The 26495-nt window shown below is 40.1% G+C and overlaps 1 protein-coding gene across 1 annotated transcript; it reads right to left on the reverse strand.

Annotated features, from left to right (window-relative positions):
- Positions 1–7544: 7544 nt before the first annotated feature.
- Positions 7545–26158, reverse strand: LOC104639615 (glycerol-3-phosphate acyltransferase 3). The gene is made up of 12 exons (XM_010307748.2): positions 26003–26158; positions 18787–18859; positions 17005–17275; positions 15771–15845; positions 15007–15096; positions 14027–14120; positions 13640–13755; positions 10798–10853; positions 10365–10450; positions 9458–9586; positions 8256–8335; positions 7545–7787 (listed from the first exon to the last, which is right to left on the reverse strand). The coding sequence occupies exons 1-12, from the start codon at positions 26156–26158 to the stop codon at positions 7673–7675; spliced, it is 1341 nt and encodes a 446-aa protein (XP_010306050.1). The 3' UTR covers positions 7545–7672.
- Between the last annotated feature and the right edge of the window lie 337 nt (positions 26159–26495).

The raw sequence follows: 26495 nt of genomic DNA on the forward strand, positions 1-26495 counted from the left end.
GCATCAGAAGGCAATTCAGCAACAGTCTTCCTTTCATGACCTTAAAAGCATCTGCGCTCAACTGATCAAACCACCTAGAAACCTTCACCACTGTGTTAATGTGGAAGGGGTTTTGTGAGTATCTGAGCAGTTCTATGCATCAAGCACAGGAGGAGATGTAGACACTATCTTCAGAGCAAAAGTGCTACAGACAACCCAGCAGACACGCGATAATCTGCGGCATCAACACAATGAGCATGCCACAAGGATGGCACCTTCTTTTACTGTCCACCATGACCTGAGGCCTGGCAGCCTGCCTTTCTGCTGCATTTGGAGAGAACAAACAATGAAAGAAAAATATATATGTGTATTACTCCGGAACTTCATGATCTCTTTAATGAATTGAGCTTCCAATATAACAAAATTACCACTTAAAATGATACTGTACTTTTCTGTTCATGCCAGTATTTTAAGGAAAGACAAAACACGCCAATATCCAGTAAATTAACTTACCTTTTCATTTTATTTTTTCTTAAGTGATATCAAGGCTTGTACTTCCCAAAAGAGCATTAATAACGTTCTAGTCCGCATGGCAGTGTCAGACACACATACAGCGCTGCCACCTCCTGGTTCCACAGTGAGAGCCACCCGTCTCCGTTTGACACACTACGCAGGCTGTGCAGTGTAACGTATGCACTTGATGCACCCACCAGATTCCAGTGTCGCACCTACAAGGCAGAGGGTGAGGGTGCAGCATGCAAAGAATAACTTTAAAGCCCAAATATGTATGACAGCATCTGGATAGGAAATCAACCTCAGCTCAAATCTAACATAAATGTATTTTTAATATAGATATATCTCCGTACAATCCCTTGTAGGTGTATTTTGTCAAATTATATTAATAAAACACAAGACAAATGAAGCAGTTGTTTGAAGTATAACATACAGTTTATTTTATTGAATGTGCGTACACACTTACATGTTATGTAAAGTTATAAACTATATGAGTAAAGGAGGCGTTCCTGTAGCAATGTAGGATGACCATTTTTTTTATTATATAATTGATAAACACAGTATTTAATGTATGAACAAATGAATGCTTATGATGTAGTTATAAAATAAGCTGTTTAATAGATATCTTTATAAACTTAAAAGGTAGTATTTAATAGCTATCCCATATAAAAAGAAATATACCTTTCTAAATTATCTAATAACCTTTTTCTAAAAAGTCTAACATGCCAGGATATAGTATTTTCCCCAACCGTGTAGATATTAAATGTGTTTCACCACATACATCTTTTGTATAGTCAAATACAAATACCAAAAGGATATCAACGGATGTCAATAATCCACAATTGCACACAAATCATGACTACTGATTAGTAAAGCAATTATATTAAAAGAGTTCAGCAGGGCTCAACATACTGTAAAATTAGAAATCAGTCAGAAAAATCAGTCGTCTTCAGAAAAAGAAGAAATATACCTTTCTAAATTATCTAATAACTTGTTTCTAAAAAGCCTGATATGCAGGATGTAATATTTTCCCCAAACGTGTGGATATTAAAAGTTTCACCACATACATCTTTTGTATAGTCAGATACAAATACCAAGGGATATCAACTGATGTCAATAATCCGCAGTTGCACACAAATCATGACTACTGATTAGTAAAGCAATTATCATATTAAAAGAGTTCAACAGGGCTCAACATACTGTAAAATTAGAAATCAGTCAATACCACGGCCATTATATAGAACATAATTGATTGGATGTACTAAACGCTAGCCTTGATGACAATTGATCACGATGAACCCTGCTCACAAAGGAGTGTGGTACACTAATTGAGGAGCCATCGTTAAACAGAATAATAAATAGAGAAGGAGAAGGAGGGGAGAGGAGAAACGGCTACAAAGCTAAGGTCCTTCCTGTCCGTACAACAACAATAGAAAAGAAAAGAGCCAGGAAGGCCTCTGTCTTTACTGTACGTTCACTAACTTCTAAGCCTATTTTTCCAAAACCAAATGAACCTGTGAACCCCTCACAGGTCATCTCCACAATCTGTGCCACAGCTGGGAAACATGCTCAAAAGAGCCTGAGCAATGGGTATTTCACCTCAGCACAAACGTTTCCAAAAGCAAATCCTGCAGAGAGGCTAGAAGACCCAGAGCTCCCATCCATAATGCATATGTGACCTATCTCCACTGGCCCACTTGAAATCAGGCCTCCGACTGCACAGATAGCCAAAATATGTTCCTTAGAGTGTCTTGAGGCTAAAAACAAACACCAGGTGAAGAGCTGCCCAGGCTGCTTTCCACGCTTTCATTCAGGGCAGGCTGCACAAGGAGGAGTTTCAGTAAAATGCTGGGTCATCAAATTCAGCGCTAACTGGTCACTGTTCTCACTACAGCACAAAGAAGCACGTGCTGGTAGAAAACAAATTAAGAACATCTCTCTTATTATTCTGAAAATGTCCCCAGTCCCAGATCAGGAGCAAACAGTATCAAGGTATTGAAGAAACTCATCACAGCAAACGCAAGTGTCGTACTGCCTTCAGTAACATCCCAGGCTTGTAACCTCTACTGAATTTTAAAATACAAATAAAAACTCAGCGGTTAAGACCCATATCTGGGGTTTATCACAAGGAAGAGACAGCCTAGGGAAACTCCACACGACACGCGCTGCTGAAACTTAGAACACCATGACCGATAATCAAAGATCTGTTATTTGGGGTATGCAGAGTTATTTCTACGTTTTCATGGTTTACTCGAAATGTAGGAGAGGTAACAGGCTCATTCATCGGAATTTAGGGCAACTCTGCATTAAGGGAAACGTAGAAACTATGCAAGGGAGTTTGCAACCACTAACTAGACGCCACTAGATGGCAACCGTTGCACATTTCTTGTAATATATGGCCGTACAAAGGCTGGCGTCTCCCAAAAATGGCGAGCAGAATAATGGTCAGCGGAAGTCAGAGAGAGGAGAGTGTTTCAGATGTTCCCGAAGATAAGACACAGCTGTAGAAAAAGACATTTGGAGTCAAGAAAATGAAGAATTTTAGCTATAGCAGTCAATCCTAACATATAGGTGCATTACAGTGAGAGATTATTAGATGTTTTAGCAAACTCCGATTCAGTTCTCACTTATGTGAGAACTTATCACTACATCTTCTTACCACTATTTCCTCTAATAATCCATAACATTTCTATTGTTATAACTCACATTTGTCACATCCACACAATGCTCCTAATAGTAGGTGCTCAGGCATCCCTTTATATACCTAGAAAGTGGTTTTGCTAAGTATAAATCGTGCCTGATAGACTTGGTGGCCTTCTAAGATGGGGTTACAGCATTGGTGGATAAGGGAAGTGCAACTGACATCATCTACCTGGACTTGTGCAAAGGCTGTCCTGCACGACATCCTTGCGTCTAAATTGGAGAGACATGGATTTGACAGATGGACCACTCAGTGGATAAGGAATTGGTGGGGTGGTCGCACTCAAAGAGTTGCTGTCAACAGCTCAATGTCCAAGTAGAGACCAGTGATGAATGGTGTTCCTCTGGGGTCGGTATTGTGACCAGCACTGTGTAGTATCTGTGGCAGTGACACGGAGAGTGGGATCAAGTGCACCCTCAGCAAGTTTGCTGATGACACCAAGCTGGGTGGTGCGGTCGACATGCTGGAGGGAAGGGATGCCATCCAGAGGGACCTTGACAAGCTTGAGGGGTGGGCCCGGATGAACAGCATGAAGTTCAACAAGGTCAGGTGCAAGGTCCTGCACAGGGGTCAGGACAATCCCAAGCACTGGAGAAGAGAAGGCTTGGGGGACACCTTATAGCAGCCTTTCAGTACATAAAGGGGGCCTACAAAAAAGCTAGAGAGGGACTGTTTACAAGGGCATGGAGTGATAGGACAAGGGGTAGTGGGTTTAAACTGAGAGTGGATTTAGATCAGATGTTAGAAAGCAATTGTTTACTGTGAGGGTGGTGAGACACTGGAACAGGTTGCCCAGAGAGGTTGTGGATGCCCCCTCCCTGGAAGTGTTCAGGGCCAGGTTGGATGAGGCTTTGGGCAACCTGGTTTAGTGGAGGATGTCCCTGTCCATGGCAGGGGGGTTGGAACTAGATGATCTTTTAAGGTCCCTTACAACCCAAACCATTCTATGGTTCTATGATATATATGCACAGAAAATAATACATATATTTATAAAGAGAGACCTCCAACCTTGTGGTCCCATCTTGTATTTGAGTCACATAAGTTCTTGAGGCCTAGGACATTTAGAGAACCTGTCTAAAAACCTGGCTCAAGTACATTACAGCAATGATTGTCATTTACACAGAAACTCCCCTTACACTTTTTTAACACTGCATAGTTACAACCTGTTTCACATTACCCTTTTAGGAGAGCAGCACAATATATTTTAAACATGAATAGTTGTAATGTCCGAATAACCTCCTCTTAGTCCAGAGATTAATGTTATTCACTCATTTCAACAAACATTTATTTTCAACTCATGGCCCACTGTCTTAGGCACCTCAGAAGTTCAGGTTGAATGCACCTAGGACTGCTTTGGTTTGTTTCAGTTTCGTTAACAACATCAACTGTGGCCACAGCAACAGTTAGCGTCACTTGGATGCTTCATACATAGGTATTAGCCAGCAGCACCAAATTACAGGCAAGGCTATGTTTTACAAAGTAAGTCTTCCCTACACTGATTAGCTATATCAGAAGGCCCTCATTTTTTTTCAGAGAAGCAGCCACCCAGTCAATTAAAAGTGCAAGGCTCATTAGGTAAGGAGTTGAAGGGCAAATACCTTAAATGGTAAACAATAGAGGACAGTTGTGCTCTTTAGGAAGAGCCACAGGCTTCTGCAAGACAATGATATATCTTGTCTATGGAGCTTGCACAACTACAGAAAAAGAAAAAACATTTTCTATACCAACAGCTTTTTTTTTAAGGTTTAGAGGTAGTTTTTTGCTTGGTAGGTTTTGTGGTGTTTTTTTGGTTTGTTTGGGGTTTTTTTTTGTTGTTGTTTTGTTTGTGGGTTGTGGTTTTGAGGGGTGGTTTGGGCTTTTGGGGGGGTGGGATGGGTGATTTAGGGGGGTTTTTTGAGTGCCTGAGTCACCGAAATACACATTTCTCTTCCATCTAATGCTTATTTGTGCCAACCAATAAGCTAAGACTGTGCTACATTTGATCCTGCAAAGGTACAGAGTTAAAAAGGAGCTCAAACAGTTTAGAAGCCTGGTTCCTGCAAGGCCAGTAGAAGATAAGCAAAGAGGAACAGTAACACAAATGTCAGTTCTTTTAAGTTGCAGCTTACAAGCTTCCCACTCACGTGTTATCATGAGAATGTGTTCTTTTCACTGTTACCATGCCCTCCCGCTGGGGGAGGAGAACACACTTATCTGTGGTGTCCTTTGTGAAAACAATTTATTCCTCCACAACCTCAGCACTCTAAGGGCAACGTACAATTGTGATTAAAACCCATTGCCAAGGCCACTGCTGATAAATCCAAATGAAATACAGAATATCAAAAGAAAGGAAAGGGGGAGATGGAAGGTAGGTAAAGAAAGCACCACCAAAAATCAGGAACATTTCTTCAAAGCAGGGCAAAACAAAGTAGTCTCTACTTCAAGCCTCGTTGGCATTTTTACTGGCAGCTAACAAAGCACACATCACTTGTCATTGACAAGTTCTTGGGTTCATCATTTGCTTTAAAGTTCCATATTCTATATGTAAGTACCTACTTTAGAGTTTTTAGCTTCTTTTGTCAAGACAGCCAAAAAACAGCAAATACAGACAACCCCACCACTCCTGCCACAGCTCAACAGATGACATGTAATTCTCAAAGACTAGGAGTGCTAGCCATAGCGAGGATCACACATCCAAGGGCTCTTCTCCTCTTGGTGAGCTGAGGAAGCATTGCAGGACAGGAAAAAAAGGCACATCATCTCTTACAGAAGCAGACCCCAAAGGAGAAAATTGCTATTCCAACAGTTCTTCTTTATCTCCCCATCTTTTCCTGTCTCTGGCCTCCTTTTGCCTGTTCTGTCCCCCCTTTTGCCTCTGAGCAGGAAGAAGGCACACAGTAGCATGGGAAGAATGCTCCCAACACTTGTCTTAACCCATCACATACAACTGCAGTGTCTGTTAGTGACTCTCAGACATCAGTCACACAGAAGGAAAAAGTCCCAGTTTTAAACTCTGGCACACTAAAGAGCTTTAACAGGTATCAGGATAGTCTGTCGCTTTCTTCAGATTTTTTATACTGAGAAAGTGAATCAACAGCTTCAGACATGGAAGCACAGTTTACTACAGTGGAGAGCAAGCAGACGTCTTTCCCAACAGGACAGCCTGAAGCAGCTTTCCTCTGTATACATACTGCCAGCACTCTCCATACCTGGGTGGTCAATGGCTTTTTAAAAGTGCAGTTTCTCTGATTGCTTATCTATGACACCAAAATTTGGACTGACTGATCCACCAAGAGAACTCACATACCTGTAGCAACTAAACCCAGGGATGATATGCCAGGCCACTGGAGAGCTCAGTTCTGTGCTACTTCTGTGCCATGCAGCCTCAGGGCAGTTATCACCCCCCCTGTTAGCCCCTCCGCTGAATATTTGTTTTCTAGGCTCTCCAGGGCTGGGTAGTGCTGTGCCTGTGCACGTGTCTTTCTGCAGGGTGTATTTGTGCTCACCACAATGGGTCCTCCATCTCTGCCAGATTCTTCCATGTGGGAGCTACTTAACAGGAGAGCAAATATTTTATACAAAGAAATACTATAGGTGATGGAAATATTTCCATCTCAAATTGCTTAAGTGCACTTGATCTATTTATTTCTGGAGGGTGGGCTTGTCAGAAAGCAAATCAGTAGCAGTAGGACAAGTAGGTGGCTATCCAGAAATAATTACAACAAAGGTCACATCATAGTATTTCTTTAATTTGTGTAAAGCACACAAACAGACATGGAAAGGGATATAGCAAAATCAGAAGACACAATATAATTTTAAAATATGATATATTCTTCTACAACATTGTACTTGTCTGTGACTAATTTATCCCAGCATCACACACCCAGGCATCAGGGATGCGCTGCCCTGGATGTTGTTCTGCTGTTCATCTGTGGGACCCTGGAAAACTTTCTACATTGCCATCCCTGGTCTTGTGACGTGGAGGGGAAAGTCAGCGACTGCCTCTCTCTCCAGCATCCAACACTTCCTCTCCAACTTGCAATTCAGAAAATATATTTTGGTGAACTGCTTAATGTCTTCTAACGTCAGGAGATATATCTCCACAACAACACAGTGACTGTGCCTCACATGAAAACTGCTAGTCCAAGTCATTGATAGAGGCTAGAACAACAGAGGTATTTTATGAGTTAAGAAGTTGCCATTTAAGTTTTCAGGGTAAGTCAAAGATTTTTATTTTTTTTAAATGGTGTTTTAATGAACCTAAGTAATTTTATTGCCAATTCTTATCACTCAAAGTGAATTTTATTAGTATATTGTAAATCTTCCTATTTATAGAATTATATCCTTATTTAATACAAAATACTATCTCTTTATGGTTTCCCCTGCTGTGTCATATACAAAATATCTTACAGGAACAGAAGTATGTCAAATGTAGTATAAAAAATAGCCCATTTTCTGGTGGAGAGAAGTCATGGGAAATTGAGATAAAATAAATATCATTTAACAAACATTTCTGTTTCCCACAGATCCACTTTCTATTACTATTTGGCAATATTTTTTCTGTTGCTCTTCCTTGAAAGACTCTTTGACCTTTTTCCTTTTCAATCCCCCATCCCTGAAAGATACAGAAAAGAAACAGCCTTGAGCTCACTTCAGGGTTAAGGCAGAAAAACATTACAATATTTAGACCACAGAGTCAAAGCAGTTTTGACCCTAAATGTTGGCTTTTGCAATACAACACTAAATGATCTGTACTGTCAAGACATACCACACAACACAAACAATGCCTTTCCTTTAATCCAGCAGTTAACAGACAAATAATTTATTTTCACCAAATACTACCTGCCGGCTAGATCCACCTGTCAGCTCCATTTCTCTTTTTATACTATAGCAGCTTATTTATTCTAGTGGAACTGTTGTAGGAATAAAGTAACATTTTCTGACTCAGAGTCAGCAAGGGTGATGTACTACAGTCCAAGCAAAGCAAGTCTGGAAGAAGTTTTAAAAGATTCCAGGCTAACATTTCAGAATACAGAATACCTAAATATGCTTTAAACCCAACCTCGAAGGTGTTACTTCTTACCAAGGCAGCACAGACATTCCTCCTTGAGCAGCAATGACAGCCTTGACTCTGCTGGCAAAGTGAACAGCATCTTCTTCTTCCTAGAAAAAATAAAAATAAAATTAATTATTTACTTTGCAACTTAAACATTTTCTTCCATGTCTTACTTAAAGAGATACTTTTTGTCAGGCAGCAGGCACTTGGGTTTATGCCAAGCCAGATGTGACCTGCAGGGCAGTTCCAGTTGGTCCTGGGGAAACGCCTCCTGGTTTGCCACCATTCCATGCCGAAAAGAACAAAGTGGGAGGCTCTGTGGTTTCTGGGGTAATCTCAAACAACACACAGCATGAGGTCACAGGTTTGGCCAGAGTAGCGGATGCACCTGCTCCCAGTACTTCAGTATCAGTATGAAGGTGGGAACACACTGATGGGATCACCTTGGAGGAGACAGGGTGCCTTGAATAGGGTTGGGGTCTGGTGCATCCAGGGTCAGTGAATTACTGAGTTCACAGGAGTCTGTTTGCCCAAACGGCAGAGGACTGAAGATACATGCACCACAGCAGCTTCCCTGCCAAGACTAGGGCTGAGCAGAGACTGGTGTAGGCCGTACCAAACAGGGGCATGGCTGGAGCAAAGGCCTTGGCCACTTCATCGCATCAGGTTGGTATCCAGGGGCAGCGGGCTGAGCAGCTGTGCCAAGTTGTGGGGTAAAGCCAATGGGCAAAGGATTAGCTGGGTATTCTGCAGGGCTGAGAAACAAGGAAGTGGGAAGAAGCTGTGCAGGTGAAGGTAGAGGGGGGACACAAAAGGCAGAAGCACCCCAGTATGGAATGAAGAGAAGGCTTGAATCTATATATCACTTCTGGACTAAAAAAGGGAGGTCTGTGCCAAGGAGCAGCATAAAACCACATTTTAACATCTTTTCTAGTCTCTGGGAGCAGAGGAAAGCAAGGCAGCAGCACCCAAGTAAAGAAGCTGTTTGTGAGCAATAGGGAGCATGATGCAGAAATGTCTGAATCTCTGCAAGAGTAATTTTTGCTTGGAGATAACCCACATAAATCTATGTTCACTTTTAAGACAACAGTGTTGCTTTCTGGCCTTTGTCCATTAAATGGTCAATAAAGATTCGCAAACATAATGCCAATAGATCGTGGGTAATAGTGCAGACTTTCTCCCAGACAAAATTTTATGAGCATTTTCAAAACATACAAAAGCATAAGTACCTCTTTGACCATTGGTGGCAGGTACCACACATTACAGACAATAGCCCAGCTAGTCATTATATTAAAAACATAGGTCATCATGGAATACTTTGTGCTGTTCCAGAACGCATCTCCAAAGCGGGGGTCATACTGGAAGACAAGAAGAGTAAGTGAAAGGGCATGATCTTCTACCTTAGTTTAAATCACATAAGCTGCTATTTTTGGCCATGAAGTCACAGTTCAACTTGTTAAATCAGCGGCAAATCTAATCACACCTCTAAAAGGCAGCAGTAAATTCAGAGTAAAGCTCCACATTTCAACATTTAAGTTTATAACAGTTAAACTCTAGAAGCAATGCAGGACCTCAAACTGTGACAGATCCATTGAAATACATCTCAACTATAACCAGATAGATCTACTCAAAATGTAGAGACCTTGTCATCTACAGATACACTGACTACAAACGTTTCCTTGAAAACGGTCACACCAGTTTTAACAATTTCCATAAGATTAGGCAACATTATAGTTCCAGAAAAAAGTAACTAAAATATCTAGAGCTAGGGTGACTTGGCTAAAACTACTCAGAGAGCCTTGAAAGTGCCAAGAAAATGCCTTTATCCCCAGAGCACATAAGAACCAGGAACCATAGAACAGAAAGAGCAGGCAGAACTAAACACGCAGCATAGCAATTGCAACTGTGCTTTGCAGGTTGCTCCTAACCAGCTGTAAAGACACTCAGTGGAAGATTTCCCATGCTGCACTGAACTGCAAGATATTGCATACCATGAAAAGATTCCATTTTCTCAGGGCTTATTCAACACTGCATTCACCCAAACCCCCTTTTAAGGTTTACACATTAACAGCTTCTCTGATATGAGAAGCTTCTGCAAATAATCCTTCCGTGTTTGGAAAACTGCAGATACATTACCTTGATTGCTACTGGATGGATGGTCCCTCCTACCTCAAAGCTTCCCTTCTTAAACATCATTACTGATGTATTGTTTATGCAGGTACCTGGCCAGAATTAAAACAGATGAAGAGTTTAATCCACTCTAAGAAAAGTATCAGCAAATGAATCCTAAACTGTCTTAAGGAGACTTAAGTTGCTAAAGGAGAAAGTAAGCTTTAGTTCTGAAGCATAATCCCAGCGCCTGTTATCTCTTCCATTATGCTACACACTAAAGCAAACAGATTGTCTTAAAACTGTTATAAAATATTAGAATCTGACTTTTAGTATCTCTCAAAAGCTAATTAATTCTACAGACTAAACAAACACCTCACATGTAAAGACTGGGTATAATAAACTGCGCTTAGTGGCAAGAAGCGAGAAGAGCAATAAAATCAATACAGTTGTTTCCTACCTTCCGGGAAAATTAAAATGGGTAATTTGGTCTTATCTGCAATGTGTTCTCTAATTCTGTGGAGAGAAAATAAAATATATTTCATTTTCACAGAAGACTCACATTTGTATTTGGCCTAGAATCTAAACATCTGTTGCCTCTCACATAGGAAAAGCCCTTGCCCAATTGCCTGTTGCCGGTCAGTAGCCTCCGCCAGTATGTGTGCTAGTTTTAGGCCTTTATCTCAGAGGTTCTCTCTTGCTAATTGCAAAAGAAGGTTTTCTACAAAACTGTATGCAATTTTATTTCATCATTTTAACCTAATTAACATGAAGCCAGAGAATGGTGGTACTTGAAGCATGTAAAAATCACTTCCCATTTATTATTGACAGGTTCCAGCTATGAACACAGCCAAACTTTTTTTTTGACTTAAGTATATTCTATATTTCAAGTTTTCATGCCTTCTAGGTTCATAACATCAGTTTTATATTATCTAATGATTCCCTGCATTAGAAATTATGGCATTTGCTGCATCACTTGGAAACAAATGTATTACCACTAAGCAGATTACTGACACACAAAATCTGTTGTTTTCTGAGATACCTGTCTTTCCTATGACTCAAGAGCATGCAGTTCCTCTCCAGTCTGCATTAGAGTACAAAAACCATCAGATATCAAAAAAAGGAAAGAATGATCCAGCACAGGGGAATCTTCTCCGTTTTTCTAAGGACGAATGGTCATAGACACTTACTTAATGCTATCTGTGTTACACTCTATTTCATGAAACTTAGGATGACTAAGAACAGTCTCTGTAAACATCTGAGAATGTAAGAACTGCCATACTGAGTCAATCCTGTTCGTGTCCTTAAAGTTCAATGTGCTGTCTCTGCCTGGAATCAATACTTGCAGGCTTCTGGAAAGCAATATAGGCATTAAGCAAACATACATTTCTTAGCTGCCTCCCAAGAGGAGAGCCAGAAGGCTAACCATCTCAAGGGTGTGTATGGCTATGGTGGACCCTCTTGCACCCCCTCCAGGGAATGCTCAATTACGTCTCTGAAATGCCTTTACACCAACACACACAGCATGGGGAATAAATAGGAAGAACTAGACATCTGCGTGTGGTCAGAGGGCCAGCATCTCAGTGCAGTTATAGAGACACAGTGGGATAGCCTGTATGACTGGAATGTTGTCATGGATGGCTATGTACTTTTTAGGAAAGACAGACCAGAAAGGCGAGGTGGTGGAGTTGCTCTTTACGTGAGAGAGCAACTGGAATGTATCGAGCTCTGCCTAAGAGTGGATGAAAAATGAGTTGAGAGCTTATGGGTTAGAGTTAAGGGTCAGGCTAATATGGGTGACACTGTTGTGGGTGTTTACTACAGGCCACCTGATCAGGATGAGGAAGTTGATGAGGCCTTCTACAGACAGCTGGAAGTAGCTTCACAATCACAGGCCCTGGTTCTCATGGGGGACTTCAATCACCCTGATATTTACTGGAAAGGCAACACAGCTAGGCATGCACAGTCCAGGAGGTTCCTGCAGAGCATTGATAACTTTTTGGCGCAGGTTGTGGAGGAGCCCACGAGGAGAGGTATGCTGCTAGATCTTGTACAGGTTAGAGGTTGACCTGCTGGGAAGCAGCTCTGTGGAGAAGGACCTGGGAGTCCTGGTGGACAACAAGCTCTCCACGAGCCAGCAGTGTGCCCTTGTGGCCAAAAAGGCCAATGGTATCCTGGGGTGCATTAAGAAAGGTGTGGCCAGCAGGTCGAGGGAGGTTCTCCTCCCCCTCTACTCTGCCCTGGTGAGGCCACATCTGGAGTACTGTGTCCAGTTCTGGGGTCCTCAGTTCAAGAAAGTCAGGGAACTAGTGGAGAGAGTCCAGCAGAGGGCTATGAGGATGATGAGGGGACTGGAGCATCTCTCCTATGAGGAAAGGCTGAGAGAGCTGGGTCTGTTTAGCCTGGAGAAGACTGAGAGGGGATTTCATCAATGCTTATAAACATCTAAAGGGTGGATGTCAAGAAGATGGGACTAGACTCTCTTCAGTGGTGCCCAGGGTCAGGACAAGGGGCAACAGGCACAAACTGGAACACAGGAAGTTCCATCTGAACATGATAAAAGTCGTCTTTACTGTGAGGAGGACCGATCACTGGGACAGGCTGCCCAGAAAGGTTGTGGAGTCTCCTTCTCTGGAGATATTCAAAACCCAGCTGGACACAATCCTGTGCAACCTGCTCTAGGTGATCCTGCTTTAGCAGGGGGGTTGGACTAGATGATCTCCAGAGGTCCCTTCCAACCCCTACCATTCTGTGATTCTGCGATACTATGACACTTCTCCAGGACGCTCTTCCAGCAGCTATGTGATACCTTGGTGGTTTTGGGGGTTTCTTTGGTTTGGTTTTGGGTTGTGTTTGTTGGTTTTTTTCCTATGATCAGCTCTCTTTTATCCTGTACTCACAGCAGATATAACCAGCTTCAATGCTCAGAGCTGATGAAAAATGTACCAGGCAAGGCCTGATCTGGGAAGCAGATGTGCTGACAGAACCCCAATTTCTGATGGGGGTTCTGTCATACTGAATCATCATCCCTGAAACTGAATGAACAGGCTCCTGCCTGTGGCAGGCAGGGTGATTGTGACTGTGGAAATTCCTAGAGGTGACAGGGCAAATGACCAAAAGTTCAGTAGACAATTGCTACACCCTGCACCTTCATTGGTGGAGCAGTTCTAAATGTTACAGTGATGACAACTTACCGCTGCCCACCAAAGAAAGATGCAGGGCGAGAACAGTCTCAACTCGCACTTAGACCTCACAATTACTAGACCTGATGGGACAATTAAGCAAACACATCACTACCTTACTTTTTCCTCACCAGATGACGGTCTTTCATTTCTGAGCGTTCAAACAAAACATGCTGAGTGGTTTGCATGCAAGTTTTTTGAATAAGTCCCAGAAGCCCTCCATGTGCCTGGCCAACCTGCAAGCCCAAAAGAAACTGGTTACTATGCAAACACACACACAACTTAAATGATAAAATTGTGAACACTGATGCATCAGTTTCTAAGCTCATTCACAAATTATGTCAATCTTGGTCAAAAGTGTGCACACACCTGGCTGAGTCTACTATTTTGCTGTCCTGAATGCTATCAAATCCCTCTCTTTCTCCCAGAAAGTTTATCCTCTTACCCAATGCTACATCTATGGGCATCTCAACATTACCAATATTTTATTGACTCTCTTGTTCATACCAAGGAATAGCATCCATCACTGGCCAGGATGAGAACATCTAATGGAGACGTGTGGTTGGCTACACAGATGCCTCCTTCCTGCGGTCTGTTTTCCCTGCAGTGACAATTGTAAAAGTAATTACTTAATGTTTATTCTCCAGACTATAGGCCCCATCAGGTGACCCATCCAGTGAGCATACATCCACAATTGAGACTCTCAGTGACAAAAGCATTTCTGGCATACAGCTCATTTGCAGAGCCACAGAAAATAGAACACGAAACATTTTAATATCCATATTACTGCTTATTAAAACATCTGACAGTACATTACAGCAGATAAGTCATCTTTCCTCATACTTTCAAGAGCCCCTTCACTTTTCAGTAGTTTTGACACTTCACCAAAACCAGTTTCCTTTTAGCTGAGAATACAATACTTCAAGTAGGCATTTTAGCTGCTCCATTCATAAGGCAGATGTAAAAGACTACTTGGACGCTAAAACTCTAAAAGCAAAGACACTAGAGCATGACTTTGCTTGTTTTCTAAAGCACAAACAAAAAAAAAATCTCAGAAGCCTCTACATAAATCTCTACCACTAAGCAAGCAAGATATTACAAAAACTTACTGAAATACCATCCATAACTTTAGGAGAGATTGCGAAGAATTAGTTACCATATAAATCAGTTAATAGAACAGTCAAACATTTTATGGTAATGTTCTTGCATGTGATAACACATTCATGGCAAAGATTGAGAAAAATATGTTTAATTGAGATCACAGTACTACTCCACCCTTGCATACCCTGCCAATACACAACAGAAAACACAGAAGGGCATGTAAACATCTTGACAGAGTCTAGATCATCTAAACGGCTTCTTGGATCAAATTGCACCATCACAGTATCCATGCAGTAATGGAATAAGAATCCCACTCTGAAACTTGAGGCATTGAATACCATAATAAATCGATCCCAAACCACTGAGAGCAGAGCGGCACCACTCACCTGTTGTGGAAATGAATGAGACCACCCAGACATCGGACACCTAATGTGGCACATATCATCTGAACCTGGTTGCTCAGCCAGCATTTAACTCTAAAAGAAATGAAGCCATACATACATTTTCAGTTCTATGCAGTCACTCATAAAACAATATTATATAAGTTCTCCAAATTATTCCCAACTTCTGTTATTACAGAGACCATACTAAGAAGATTCAGTTGCACTAACAATGCCACCCGGGAGCAGCTTAGTGGATATCAAAGATATTCTTGGTCCATTCTTCTACTGTAATTTATTCTAAACCTACCAGATTCAAAGCAGAGAAGATAACAGTCAGGGGTTTTATACATTTTCTCTGGAAGCAACTGCTATTGACTCATTCATTAACATTAAATATAAAGATATTTAGCTGGTGAATCACATTTGAGGTTTTTTTGCACTGACAGGATGTAAATATCTCACAGTATTAATATGGAATTGCTCAGGGTAGATGATTTACTTGCCCTATTCCGACTCAAGTAGAGCATACTCTTTATTTTCCACTCTAAAACATGCTTCCATCAGTATCTATCTGGCTTACGTCGCATGCCCACTTTCAGATGTCATTGCCATACTCTCTCTTTCATAGTGCTCTATAAGTTTACAATAGAGAAGAAAAATCACCTCATGATAGTCCACATTAATCCTCCAGACTCAGGCAGATTAATATTCCAACACACTAATTCAAATACTTAAAGAAATAAAAAGAGCTGTCAGCAAACACCAACCTGCCATTTGGAAACTGTCCTACTACTGTAGTGGCCAAGACCAGCAAGAGGATACTGAAAACAGCCAAGCAGATGCTACAAAGTAAAAAAAGTCTTATTTAAATACTAAGAAGCAGAACTGGAAGAGCAACCAAGAAAAAAATCTTTTCTTTAACCCTTTGATCCATTTCACAATGCTTCCGTCCACCATTAACAGCACCTAACTAGCAATACAAACCAGCTAAGGCCAACAGGACAATATGAACACGTTTTCAACTCAGCCCTGCACCAAGTACAAAGTCTTGTGCTGCTTGGAGCCTATCTTCCAAAAAAGGACCGTCCCCAGATCTGAAGCTATCACGTGGTAAAGAAGTCATCATGTTCAAAGAGGACGGTGAGTAGTGGCTAGTGTTCTTTAATGCAGGTGAGATTCCTCAGTGCCAAAAGGGACCCATCATTTCATTTTTTAAAAGCCTGTCCAGAAGTTTCAGTTTGTATTTCTACCCCAAGTAGTAAGCTACTATATAATAATGAAAATTAAAAGTCATTGGTTACTAATGGCTAACCAATATTGAAGCCATTTCTAAAAAAATGTTGTCTTTTTAAGCTGCATATGTAAGTTTACACACAGGCATATGTGCTCTGCTATGTCATTGACTGGTATGAAATCTCTCTATGCACTACAACTATGTTTTGAATATACTGTCCTCCATCAAAGGAATAAGAAATTTTAAAAGCTCCCGCTCTTTACAAGAACACATGAATATTTGTAACTGTTTGGTCAATATGATAAAAGGCTGGTTTTGCTTAAAAGAAAAGCTTAAAAGTCTGAAAATTTAATACATTCCAAGTGGATATCACTCTCCCATCCAGCCCTGTGCTTCCAAGAACATTGGCTCTGCTTCAAATCCCACGTGTTCAGTGTACAGTGTCCTTGTCTCTTATTCTGACAGGTAGAGCCTGATCCTTTCTGTTGAAACAGTTGTTACTTTACATAACAAAGATCTCCAGATCTTTTCTGTAAAGTTTTGCTGCATTTTAAAAACAAACTAATTACTAATAAAACATATGAAACATGAGAAACATACATTTTCAGCAACTTTTTTTCATTTGGGGATAACTGAGTTTCAATGGCATCTTGGAAGACAAAGTCATGCCAGGTTCTCCTTTCTGCACTAGCCAATAAAATGTTATTTCACATCTTTTGTAAAAAGTAATATGAAAAACCAATCCCAGCAAGTTACATCTGGCTCACCGAAAAGGCATCAGGAGACAATAGCGAATTAGGATCCCCATGACCCACACAACGCTCAGCTGCCAGCTGACATGGTGCAAGCTGGCATTGGTTCTGCTGAGGAGGTTCCAGGACACCAGCTCCTCAGAGGAGAACCGTTGTGTGACTTCATCTTCTGCAACTGCCTCACACCCCTTCTTGGAGAAGTACATAACATCAGCAAGGCTGAAGCATCCTTGGTGCTGGTCAGCAATCTCCTCTTCCATGGAAGTTTCCTCTCTCTGGATTATCCCTGCATGAGGAAATGATTCCTTCCACACAGTGGAATGGACAATATGGATTCCAAAGAGAGTAAAATACACATATTTTTTCGAAATAGCTCTCCTACTCAGAGCACCATACTTGTATTATGTCTCATTTACGTACTGGCATTTAGTTCCGTAAGTTACTTCTCTAATCCTATACCATATAAAACCACTAAATTGAAGAAAGGAGAAAATCATTCAGAACAAGCTGCAAATAAAGCCTTGAGCACAACAACTTACTTCATTGCCATCCACCAAACAACATATGTACACACACCTAGAAATGTCAACAGTGCACTGCCAAGTTTGCAAACCTTCTGGTGCCTTCACTCAAATTCCGGCAGTGTTTGTATAGGTATATCACTTTCCTCTGGTATTTTTTCCTCAGAGCCTTCTCTCTTCCCCCATCCCTTCTACTTTAAGAGTCACTTCACTACCAAGAAACTTCAAAGTGTCTACATTTTTCCCCTGAGATATACACAGTGTAACACAGAAGCATTGTGCAGGAACAATGATAACATATTCATGCTCCATATCTGTAAAATTACACCTCATAGGACGGCCACACAGCCAGTCTCAGTGATGTTTGCTGAGGTCACTCAGACTAGATTCTTATCTGGCTGGTTGCAGTGACTAAAGTTGTATTGATTCATACTAGTTAAGACTTGCTTTTTTGCTTGGCTTTTGGGGAGGGGGAGCAGGTATTGGATGACATTAAATATGCATTATTCAAACTAATTTATCTTAATCAAAACACAACCCCCTGATCTGAATCACAAAACTTTTCTCCAGCTGCACTTCACTAAAACCTTCAACGTCCAGGAAATCATCAGACCTGAAATTCATTAGCTGACAAACCAGTCTACATGACTAATGACTAAAAATAGCACTACAAGTAAAATAATTATTAAGAGAACTTAACCCAGTCCCCTTCAGTCAAAGAAAAAAGAAAAAAATAGTTGGGGAGAGGAAAAAAAATTACTCTCTCACATTTTATCCCCATGCCTGGAGAAGAGTGCAAATTGTGGGATGGTGTAGCTGCTTTACTTGAGACACCCTGACTTTCCGTGTGCTAGGAGTTACAAGAAGCAAGAGAGGATCCATACAGAGCAATGTCAAGGGCAAAGAATACAATTCCTCCTAATCTTGTGAAGAGAGAGCTGATGGAGTCAGAAAGTACAAAATACTCATGAAAATGGGGACAGCTTCCCAAATGCTTATCAACAATGTCTGTCTACTCACACTAGTCTCTAACACCTTTTATTCAGAAGACTCAATCATTCACAGATTATCTTACTTATACCATACTTAAGGTCTCTTTTGTAGGTTTGTAACTTCAGCAGTTATTTGCCCAAAATCCATTTTTGTCATTCCAATTTTCTTACTTAACATCAGATGCAATTTATGTTTCTGTTTACTCTTTTCTAGATGAGATACTAAAATAGTTGCCTTTTTACAAGACAAATAGTGCTGTGTCACCTTCATTCAGAGAACTTACCAGTGGAGATTAAATTTTCAAGTGTCACCGCCTTGTGCTTTTTTACTCCCTCTTCAATCTGCAGGGTGGCCCACTGTTCCCAAAACAAGAAAAGTAGATGTTGATGGTTTTCATTTGGTCATTTCCAGGCATTCTGTTATCATCTTAGGTGAACTATATGAGCCTCTTTTATTGAAGCCAGGTCTTAGATTTTCATTTTCAAGTTCAGCCTGAAGGCTGCCCTGCATGCCTCCTGTTTAATTTGTTACATAGACTACCTTTTGCCATTGTCAGGAAAAATGGTTTGGCTCAAACTTCTTTTCAGGACACAGGCAGTTGTGTTTTACCTGGGGCTTTTTGTTGCTTTGGTTTTGGTATTTTTCCAACAAACAAAAAAAACCTAAAGCCCCCACAAATTACTGAGCTACCCAAGAGACTCTATGAGGTCCATAGGTCCAAAACTCTCTCTTCCTCAGCTTCAGGCAACAGAACGATACAAAATATTATCACTAACATTAGAGACGTGCTGTAAAAAGTAGATCTAAAAATGGATTTTGAAGAATAATAGAGATTACCTCAGCTTTAGGGCATGCAGTTTTTGTTAAAAGATGACAGAGGAGGGACCATTTCATATCCATAATATTTTTGGAAATAGTAGTTTTGGTAATGAGCTTTCACCCTTACCTGTCTACCTTTTTGAGCTAAACCAAGTTTCTCCTCCCTGTGCAGAGCAGCATAAAACTCCTTTATTAGCAAAATCAAATATACCAATATGCCTAATGTTTGACATTTTCATGGTTTTTAATGTTTTCATCATACACATATAAATAGTAACTCTTGTGAGGACTAGATCTTCCCATATTTACATCAAGGTATCTGCCCTAACAAGGGACACAGGATGCTTGTGTGTAGGCTCTGCTCATTATTAAGGAATCGATGACCCACTTAACTCATGTCCTCACCAGCTATTAAGGCTTCCCACCTACAACAGATGATGATACATCCTTCTGCTTCACAATAAACTCTTCCTAAACAGTTTATTTCCCTCTCACTGACACGTGCAGCCACTTAAGTCACCACAAAGCTTGATCTCAAATAGTCGTCACCACATTACAATGTGTTACATGTGCCAACAACGTCAACTAGGTTTTTGCCATACTTAAGTTTTGTGTGTTCTCTACCAGCTCCTTCTGTAGCTATTGGAAGTGTAAGTCTATAACAAAAAGGGACAATTTGTCACAGCATAACGAGGATAATATAGTTATCCTTAGAGGGGAAGGAGGAAAATAGAATAGGCAGTGATGTGATATTTTAAACTCCATGCAAACCATCTGTTATAACACCATAAAAAAATACCAATCTTCACCTTGTCTATACTTTCCAGTTATTCCCTAAGGAACATACATTGGTACATCATCTGTCTCAATCTTTTGCAATACATGGAGAATCATTCAGAAGTGGGGAGACAAGAGATGTCACGAAAACAGCAGCCCACACACGGAGAAATGAAAGAGTATACAGCACAGGAACAAGAACATTGCAAAAGAGAGCAAAGGCAGACATGTGGCAAACTTAACCTCTTTATAACATACTGCTTGTCACCCCTTTCCCAATATTCTTTAGGATAGTTCTATGATGTGAGGGAGGAAAAAAATAAAGATCACCTAGCTTAGCAAATAAAGCCTTTACTCTCTGCTTTCCTGTCTACTACCCTTATCTTGCCTATCACAGTCCTCCCACATGAACAGGCACCTGTCTGTTGGCAAGCACTGCCAGAAATGAGCTTGCTCATACTGTCTTGAAGGATTTGGAATACCTCAAGGAGGCTGGCTTTTGAATCCCAGGTAGAAAAAAGGTGATCATCACTGACCAAGCTGACTCACAAAAATATGTTAACTAATTTAAATGAGCAAGGCAAGTAAAAAACCCAACAAAAATTTATAAAGTTGGCTAGTAAAGTATAAAGTCTTGCCAGACTATTACCTAGTGCCTCATCACACAGAGAAACAGTGGGACAAAAGTGGCAGCTTGTAACTAGTCAGCTAAGGCTACAAATACAGAGGACAAGGCAGATGAGTAAGAGCTTTCAACAGGTGAATGGTTACACAGGGCTTGTTAGCTTGGCAAAGAGTCAAATGAGACAGTATATGACAGAGGTCTACAAACTCTGGACTGGCACAGAGCACGAGGAATTATCCATTTTCCCTTCTAATACAAGTACTGGGAAGCATCATATGAAAGTGTTGGGCAGGACATATGAGCAAGTAAAACATATTTCCACAAAACACAGTTAAATTGTGGAGTTCATTGTCCAGGACATATTGCCAGAGATCAACTGAAATGGCAGCAGTTACATAAAAACATGGATGAAAATCATCAAGGGACACAAAACTCTCCTAACTCGTGAATCAGCATGCGAGGCTGAAGCAACAAGCAGCTGGGGGTGGGGGGGGAGGTATTCCTGGCAATACAGCTGTACAATCAACCAGCTCTTAGGCTTTTCATCAAGCAATTAAGTTGATGCCTGTCAAAGCTAGGCTATCTGTCTGGGTCAAACTCTGGACTGACCCAGCAGAGTAGTTTATATGTTCTTCTGCATTAAGTGACATCTGTATGTTTAATTTGTTTTTATAATATGAAATAAGGCTTTGTGATCACCTTTGTTTTGCGACAAAGTATTGAGACAAAGCTGTCACACTGGTCTTTGTTGCAAAACAGTAATGAAAGGATGTTTTAAATACCTTTCAAAAACACAGATGTTGCAACTAACCCAGAATTTGTTAAATAGAGCAACTTCATTCCTAAGTTCACTGACCAAATGAGAAGCAAGGTGCTGTGCTTCCCTCCCTCAAATTTCTGAAGTGATGAGGACACAAGGAGTCCAAACATCCAGTAGGTGATTCCTGCTGGAATACGGAAGACTTGACACCTTAACTCTAACAGGTCATTTGTTTGAGGCTTTCTATAATTACATTCTGAACTAAATAAGGGGGCCTAATACGTCATTATATTAATTACTCTCTTCATAGTACATGATACAAAAAACCTATACAATATGGAGTGTTCATTTTTTAAAATCTCACTCTGTTCTCTCCCTTCTTCCGTTTAAATACAGCTCAGTATTTGTTCAGTACTCCATTTTTCTGTACTGTGTAATAATTCATTTTTGCCTCTTCCTCTACATTCCCATGTTTTACTACCTGTTCTCATGTTGTCATAAAAAGCTTTTTCTAATCACTCATTACACTGGCTTTTTTCAATACTTGTCTTGGCTTTTTTCTCATGCATGACAAAGGCCTTGGGGCAATTACCCTGCGTAAAAACTTCCCATATAATTACAAAGAGAAGATCAGTAGGTTTTTAGTGCAAGCTAAAGTCCGCATGTAAGATCAAGCACTTACGACCTTTTCATCCAACAATCCTTTCTGTCTGGCCTCATTTCCCCTTTCACATCCCAAACAAGAACTCAGATCAAATGATCTGCGTATTATATAGCAGGTCTGAGAGGATGTGCAAGCAGTGACTGTCCACAATCAGATGGTGAAAAGCACTCACAAATCTCCTGGCTGCTCTAGCGGGGGCAGATGAAATAGCTTGAGAAGGATCCCAAACATTTTTTAGGGATCGAAGAACAAGTATCATTTATTTGTTTTTTGATGCAGTGGCTAGCTCAGGATAACCGTGTGTTTGAAAGCACAGCAGTGAGCTGCTTCCACTAGCTTAAGTGCCTGCAACATCTAGGAGTTTCTAGCATGTTAGCTACATCAATGTACAAGTGAGCTGTCAATTCCAAGAATATTGAATTACTAGCTGGCCGATGTCTTTCCTACATGTGAGTATTTCTCAAGAAACAACGCTCCAATTTCATACAGAAGCTCAGATCTCATAGAATTCCAGAAGATTCTTGGCAAGTGGAGCTACAGCTGTTTAACATGTTTATTTGACTCTCCACAGAATCAAATGCAAGAGCATTTTGTAGATTTCCTTCTAAAATGCATTTTCTTTTGCAGCTGCAACACTAAAGAGCTGTAATAATGTCCTTAGCACAGCTTTGCTGATATCGTCATTTCCACCAAACCCCATTACACACAAGCAAATACAAAGCTTAGAGAAAACACGTTATTTCATAAATAAAAGCTTATAAGCATATAGGAAAGAATAACCTTATTGGAAACCAAACCAAATTAATTTTTATCATTTTGAGAAATATTTTAAGGACAAATGAATGGTGCTAATAGCAATTATGGGCTAACAGTTATGCAATTGAGAAGTTATTGTCTTCGAGATCTTTTACTATTAAATTATTCATACATCCTCAAAAAAGAAAACCATTGAAAACCCCCACAAAACCAAAAATCCCACAAACAGAAACAATCATCCCCCAAATTTTCAAACCCCGAATGTTGCTTTTGTAAAAAGGTTTGGTTTGTTTCTGAAAAGCAAATATCTAGATTCCTTGGAGAAGCAGCAGAGGGTACAAATTCTTTCCATAAATAAATTACATCTTGCCCAGTTGTTCCAGTCACTGTTCACACTGTTAAAACATATCCATGAAGCGAGGAAATCAAAATTACTTATCATATACTGCCATTACTCATTGCTTAGTAATAGAGCTGCAAACTTGGGCTTTATCCTAAAACACCTAGAACTCCCAGCAAATTCAGTAAGGGCTACAGATATGCTTTTTTGAAAATACAATTTTGAAAATAATCTTTTGACCTTAAAGTCCTTGATTTCAGTCTCTACTCATATTTTTCTCAAATAGAGAAAATATAGAGGAAAAGAAAACATTTTCCCTCTGCCTCCCAATTTGTGTAGTCATTTAAAGCTGAAAGAAGCAAATATGAAGTGTTCTCACATGAGAAGTTTTCTATTCATTTTGCTGGTCTACATAACAGACTAAATTGAATGCACCACAGTGAAGAATCCAGTCATAGTGCTCAAGGTTGGATTTTTGTTGAAACATCAACTAGTTTTTTGGTAATTCTTAGAGTGCTGATATTCCTGCGATATAGTCAGTAGTGTTCTAATACACAACTAAGCATCTGCTCTTAGCATTTTCAGCATAGCCACCTGGTAAGGCATCCTATTTCACTATTCAGGCTAGCAACAGGAACCAAGGATGGTCTGTGAGCATTACCCCATTACCAAGATCTCAGGCAGATAATGTCAGAGCTAGAAATACGTCAATACTCCATTAGGCTGCAAATGTCAAGTTGTTAATTTCTTGAACAAAGGGCACATATAAGCCTGCTTTAAAGCTAACTGTATCCCAAGCAACAATTTCAGCCATATTCTGGTGAATAAGCCCCAGGACTCCAGAAGCAACCCAGGAATTGCACGCGCAAGCTTTAACCCAGCATTTCCCAGCCCTACCCTTACTCCCAAAAAGCAAAGTGGGCCACAGTGTAAGCAAAGGGGACCTAACGTTCCCTCCAACCTCTCTCCCTCACATTTCCCACCAAGATAGCTTTTAGTTACTCTTTCAACACAGTGAGAAGCATTTGAACAATGCTTCAAAGAAAACAGCTGAAATTAATCACAGGATGAAAACAGAGGAAACTCCTTTTTTTGCCTACAGAAGAGTTAAGGAACAACTTTCAACTAAAGAACAAAACAAGCCAGCCTGAACTGCAGTACATGGAGCTGTGGTCTTCCTGTTATTAGCTGCGGTGGCACTGGGGAACTAGACATAAAAGGCTGTATCTGATTGCATAACAGTTAATTACTTCTTTTTGGATAAATTAATCCTCCACTTTGTGAACACAAAATTATCATGCTCATAAGCTGTTATGAAAACTGTGGAAAGAAAAATATTCAACATGGTTTTCCAAAGAGAAGTACATCCCTATATTAAGAACTCACTGAGAGGATAAAGTGTCCTTCAAAATTGGGAAATGCACAGGGGGAAAAAAACAAATTATTTTAATGTCTACCAACTGCAGAAGCAAAGTTGTCCAAAGACCTCCTCAGGATTGCTTTTGATATGAGAGCACCTGATGAAATCAATTCCACAATTGAATACAAGTGCCACGAGCTTCTTACTCAGAGTACCAATAAGAATTTAATTAGCATACCACTGACTGATACTTTTTTTTTTTAATTACATATAAAAGCCAATATTACCTATAGCCACAGCAGGCAGTCATTTCCCATTCATATCAGTATCTAAAAAAACAAGTAACCTCTAAAGTTTGCAGTCATGTCCACTATGCTAAATGACATTTGCACAGCTGAAGACAATCCCTGCCCAAGAGCTCTTAATCAGTATTTAAAAATAAAAAGACAGAAGAATTATAATAAAACAGAAATAAGACAGGCTTGGCAAGGTAAGATGATCATGATATTAACTGCATTACATTGTTACAGACACATTCTACTACACAAATAGATGGCTAACAGCTTAATAATAGTAATAATACTAGTAATAAGTTTTCTGCCACAAGTAGAAAGTATTTTCCTGAAAAGCAAGTTTATACCAGGAAGACTAAGTTAATCTACTGGAAAATGGAAATGCTTCACTGTTCAGTATGATGAACTCACAGCACCTACTTTTGGCCGCTGATGGATATGCTAAGTTATACTTGAAAAATTAAATGCAATTCTGGCTTATTAAAAACCCCAGAAAACTTTTAGTGATATCAGCAGAATCAGGATCTTAGCCATGATCTGTTCATCTTTAGAAAATTACACATTGAGAAGGTTGCATGGATTCCTCAAGTCTCATAGAGCAGAACTTGTGACTGCTGGATCCCCCGGATTTATAACTGGAAGAAGCAAACAGAGTCAGTATTCTTACCTAGAACAGTATTCATTAATACTATATAAATAAAATAATCCAAATAAAACCACTGAAAATTATGTACATCTAAAAATGCATGTTCTTGTTCTTACCAACTCCAATAAACTAATACATCTTTTTATTTATATTTGTCTTGCCATGAGCATAGCATGAAGGAGTCTAACCAGCTTGAACTAGAAGCTATATATCATGAAATCTCTGCTTCAACCCAAGAAAACCTCAAACTGGTACCAAATTATAACCCAGCATAACTAGATATCATTAAAGACACCATTCAAAACAACTATCATGTAAGTTAAAGCTGCAAACACATCCAAGTTAATGGTATTCTTTCTACTGACTTTTATGGTATCTATATCAAAAGTACTGATTTTAATTTTTTTTAAACATATCCTGTAGTAAACACATACCTTTTTAACTCAATTCTCAACTTACCTCTAACATTTTTATTACAATTTTCACATAGAAATGAGAAATCCCCAATGACACTCTAAACATTGAAGGCAACAAAACTAGCACCACAAACAAAATCATCCAGATAGATAAAATCTTGCCCTCTGCAAGGCCGTGGCCCTCTCCATTTTCTTCCATGCTTGCTCCTTCAAAATGCCAACCTGCTGCCTTTCTGAGAATACAGAGTCATCTGTAATGGAGAATCCAGCAAGCTTCAAGAGACAAAGCCAAATAAAAAGTACACATTCTAAGAGCCGAAGCTACCCCCAACAGAACACTGCTGCCTTCTGAAGCCTGCCACCACATAGGCTCTCAATGATGATGTAATTTCTACCCCTTGTCCCACCCTAACTCCACCTACTTCCTTTTAATTGATAAGGATTTACTCACCATGTATAATACAGGGGAGAAGGAATTAAAAACATGATCAGTAATGATATAAGTTAGGTAATAAGATGCTGTTAATAAGGAAACT

This window comes from Balearica regulorum, chromosome 4, assembly GCF_011004875.1.
Source record: "Balearica regulorum gibbericeps isolate bBalReg1 chromosome 4, bBalReg1.pri, whole genome shotgun sequence".
Classification (NCBI taxonomy): Eukaryota; Metazoa; Chordata; class Aves; order Gruiformes; family Gruidae; genus Balearica; species Balearica regulorum.

Coding starts and splice junctions, on each gene's coding strand:
- LOC104639615 (XM_010307748.2), bottom strand. CDS start 26,158: ATGGAAGAAAATGGAGAGGGCCACGGCCTTGCAGAGGGCAAGATTTTA. Junction 18,860..26,002: donor TTGTAATAAAAATGTTAGAG/GTAAGTTGAGAA, acceptor TTTTGGGAACAG/TGGGCCACCCTGCAGATTGA. Junction 9,587..10,364: donor TCCATCCAGTAGCAATCAAG/GTAATGTATCTG, acceptor CTTGTCTTCCAG/TATGACCCCCGCTTTGGAGA.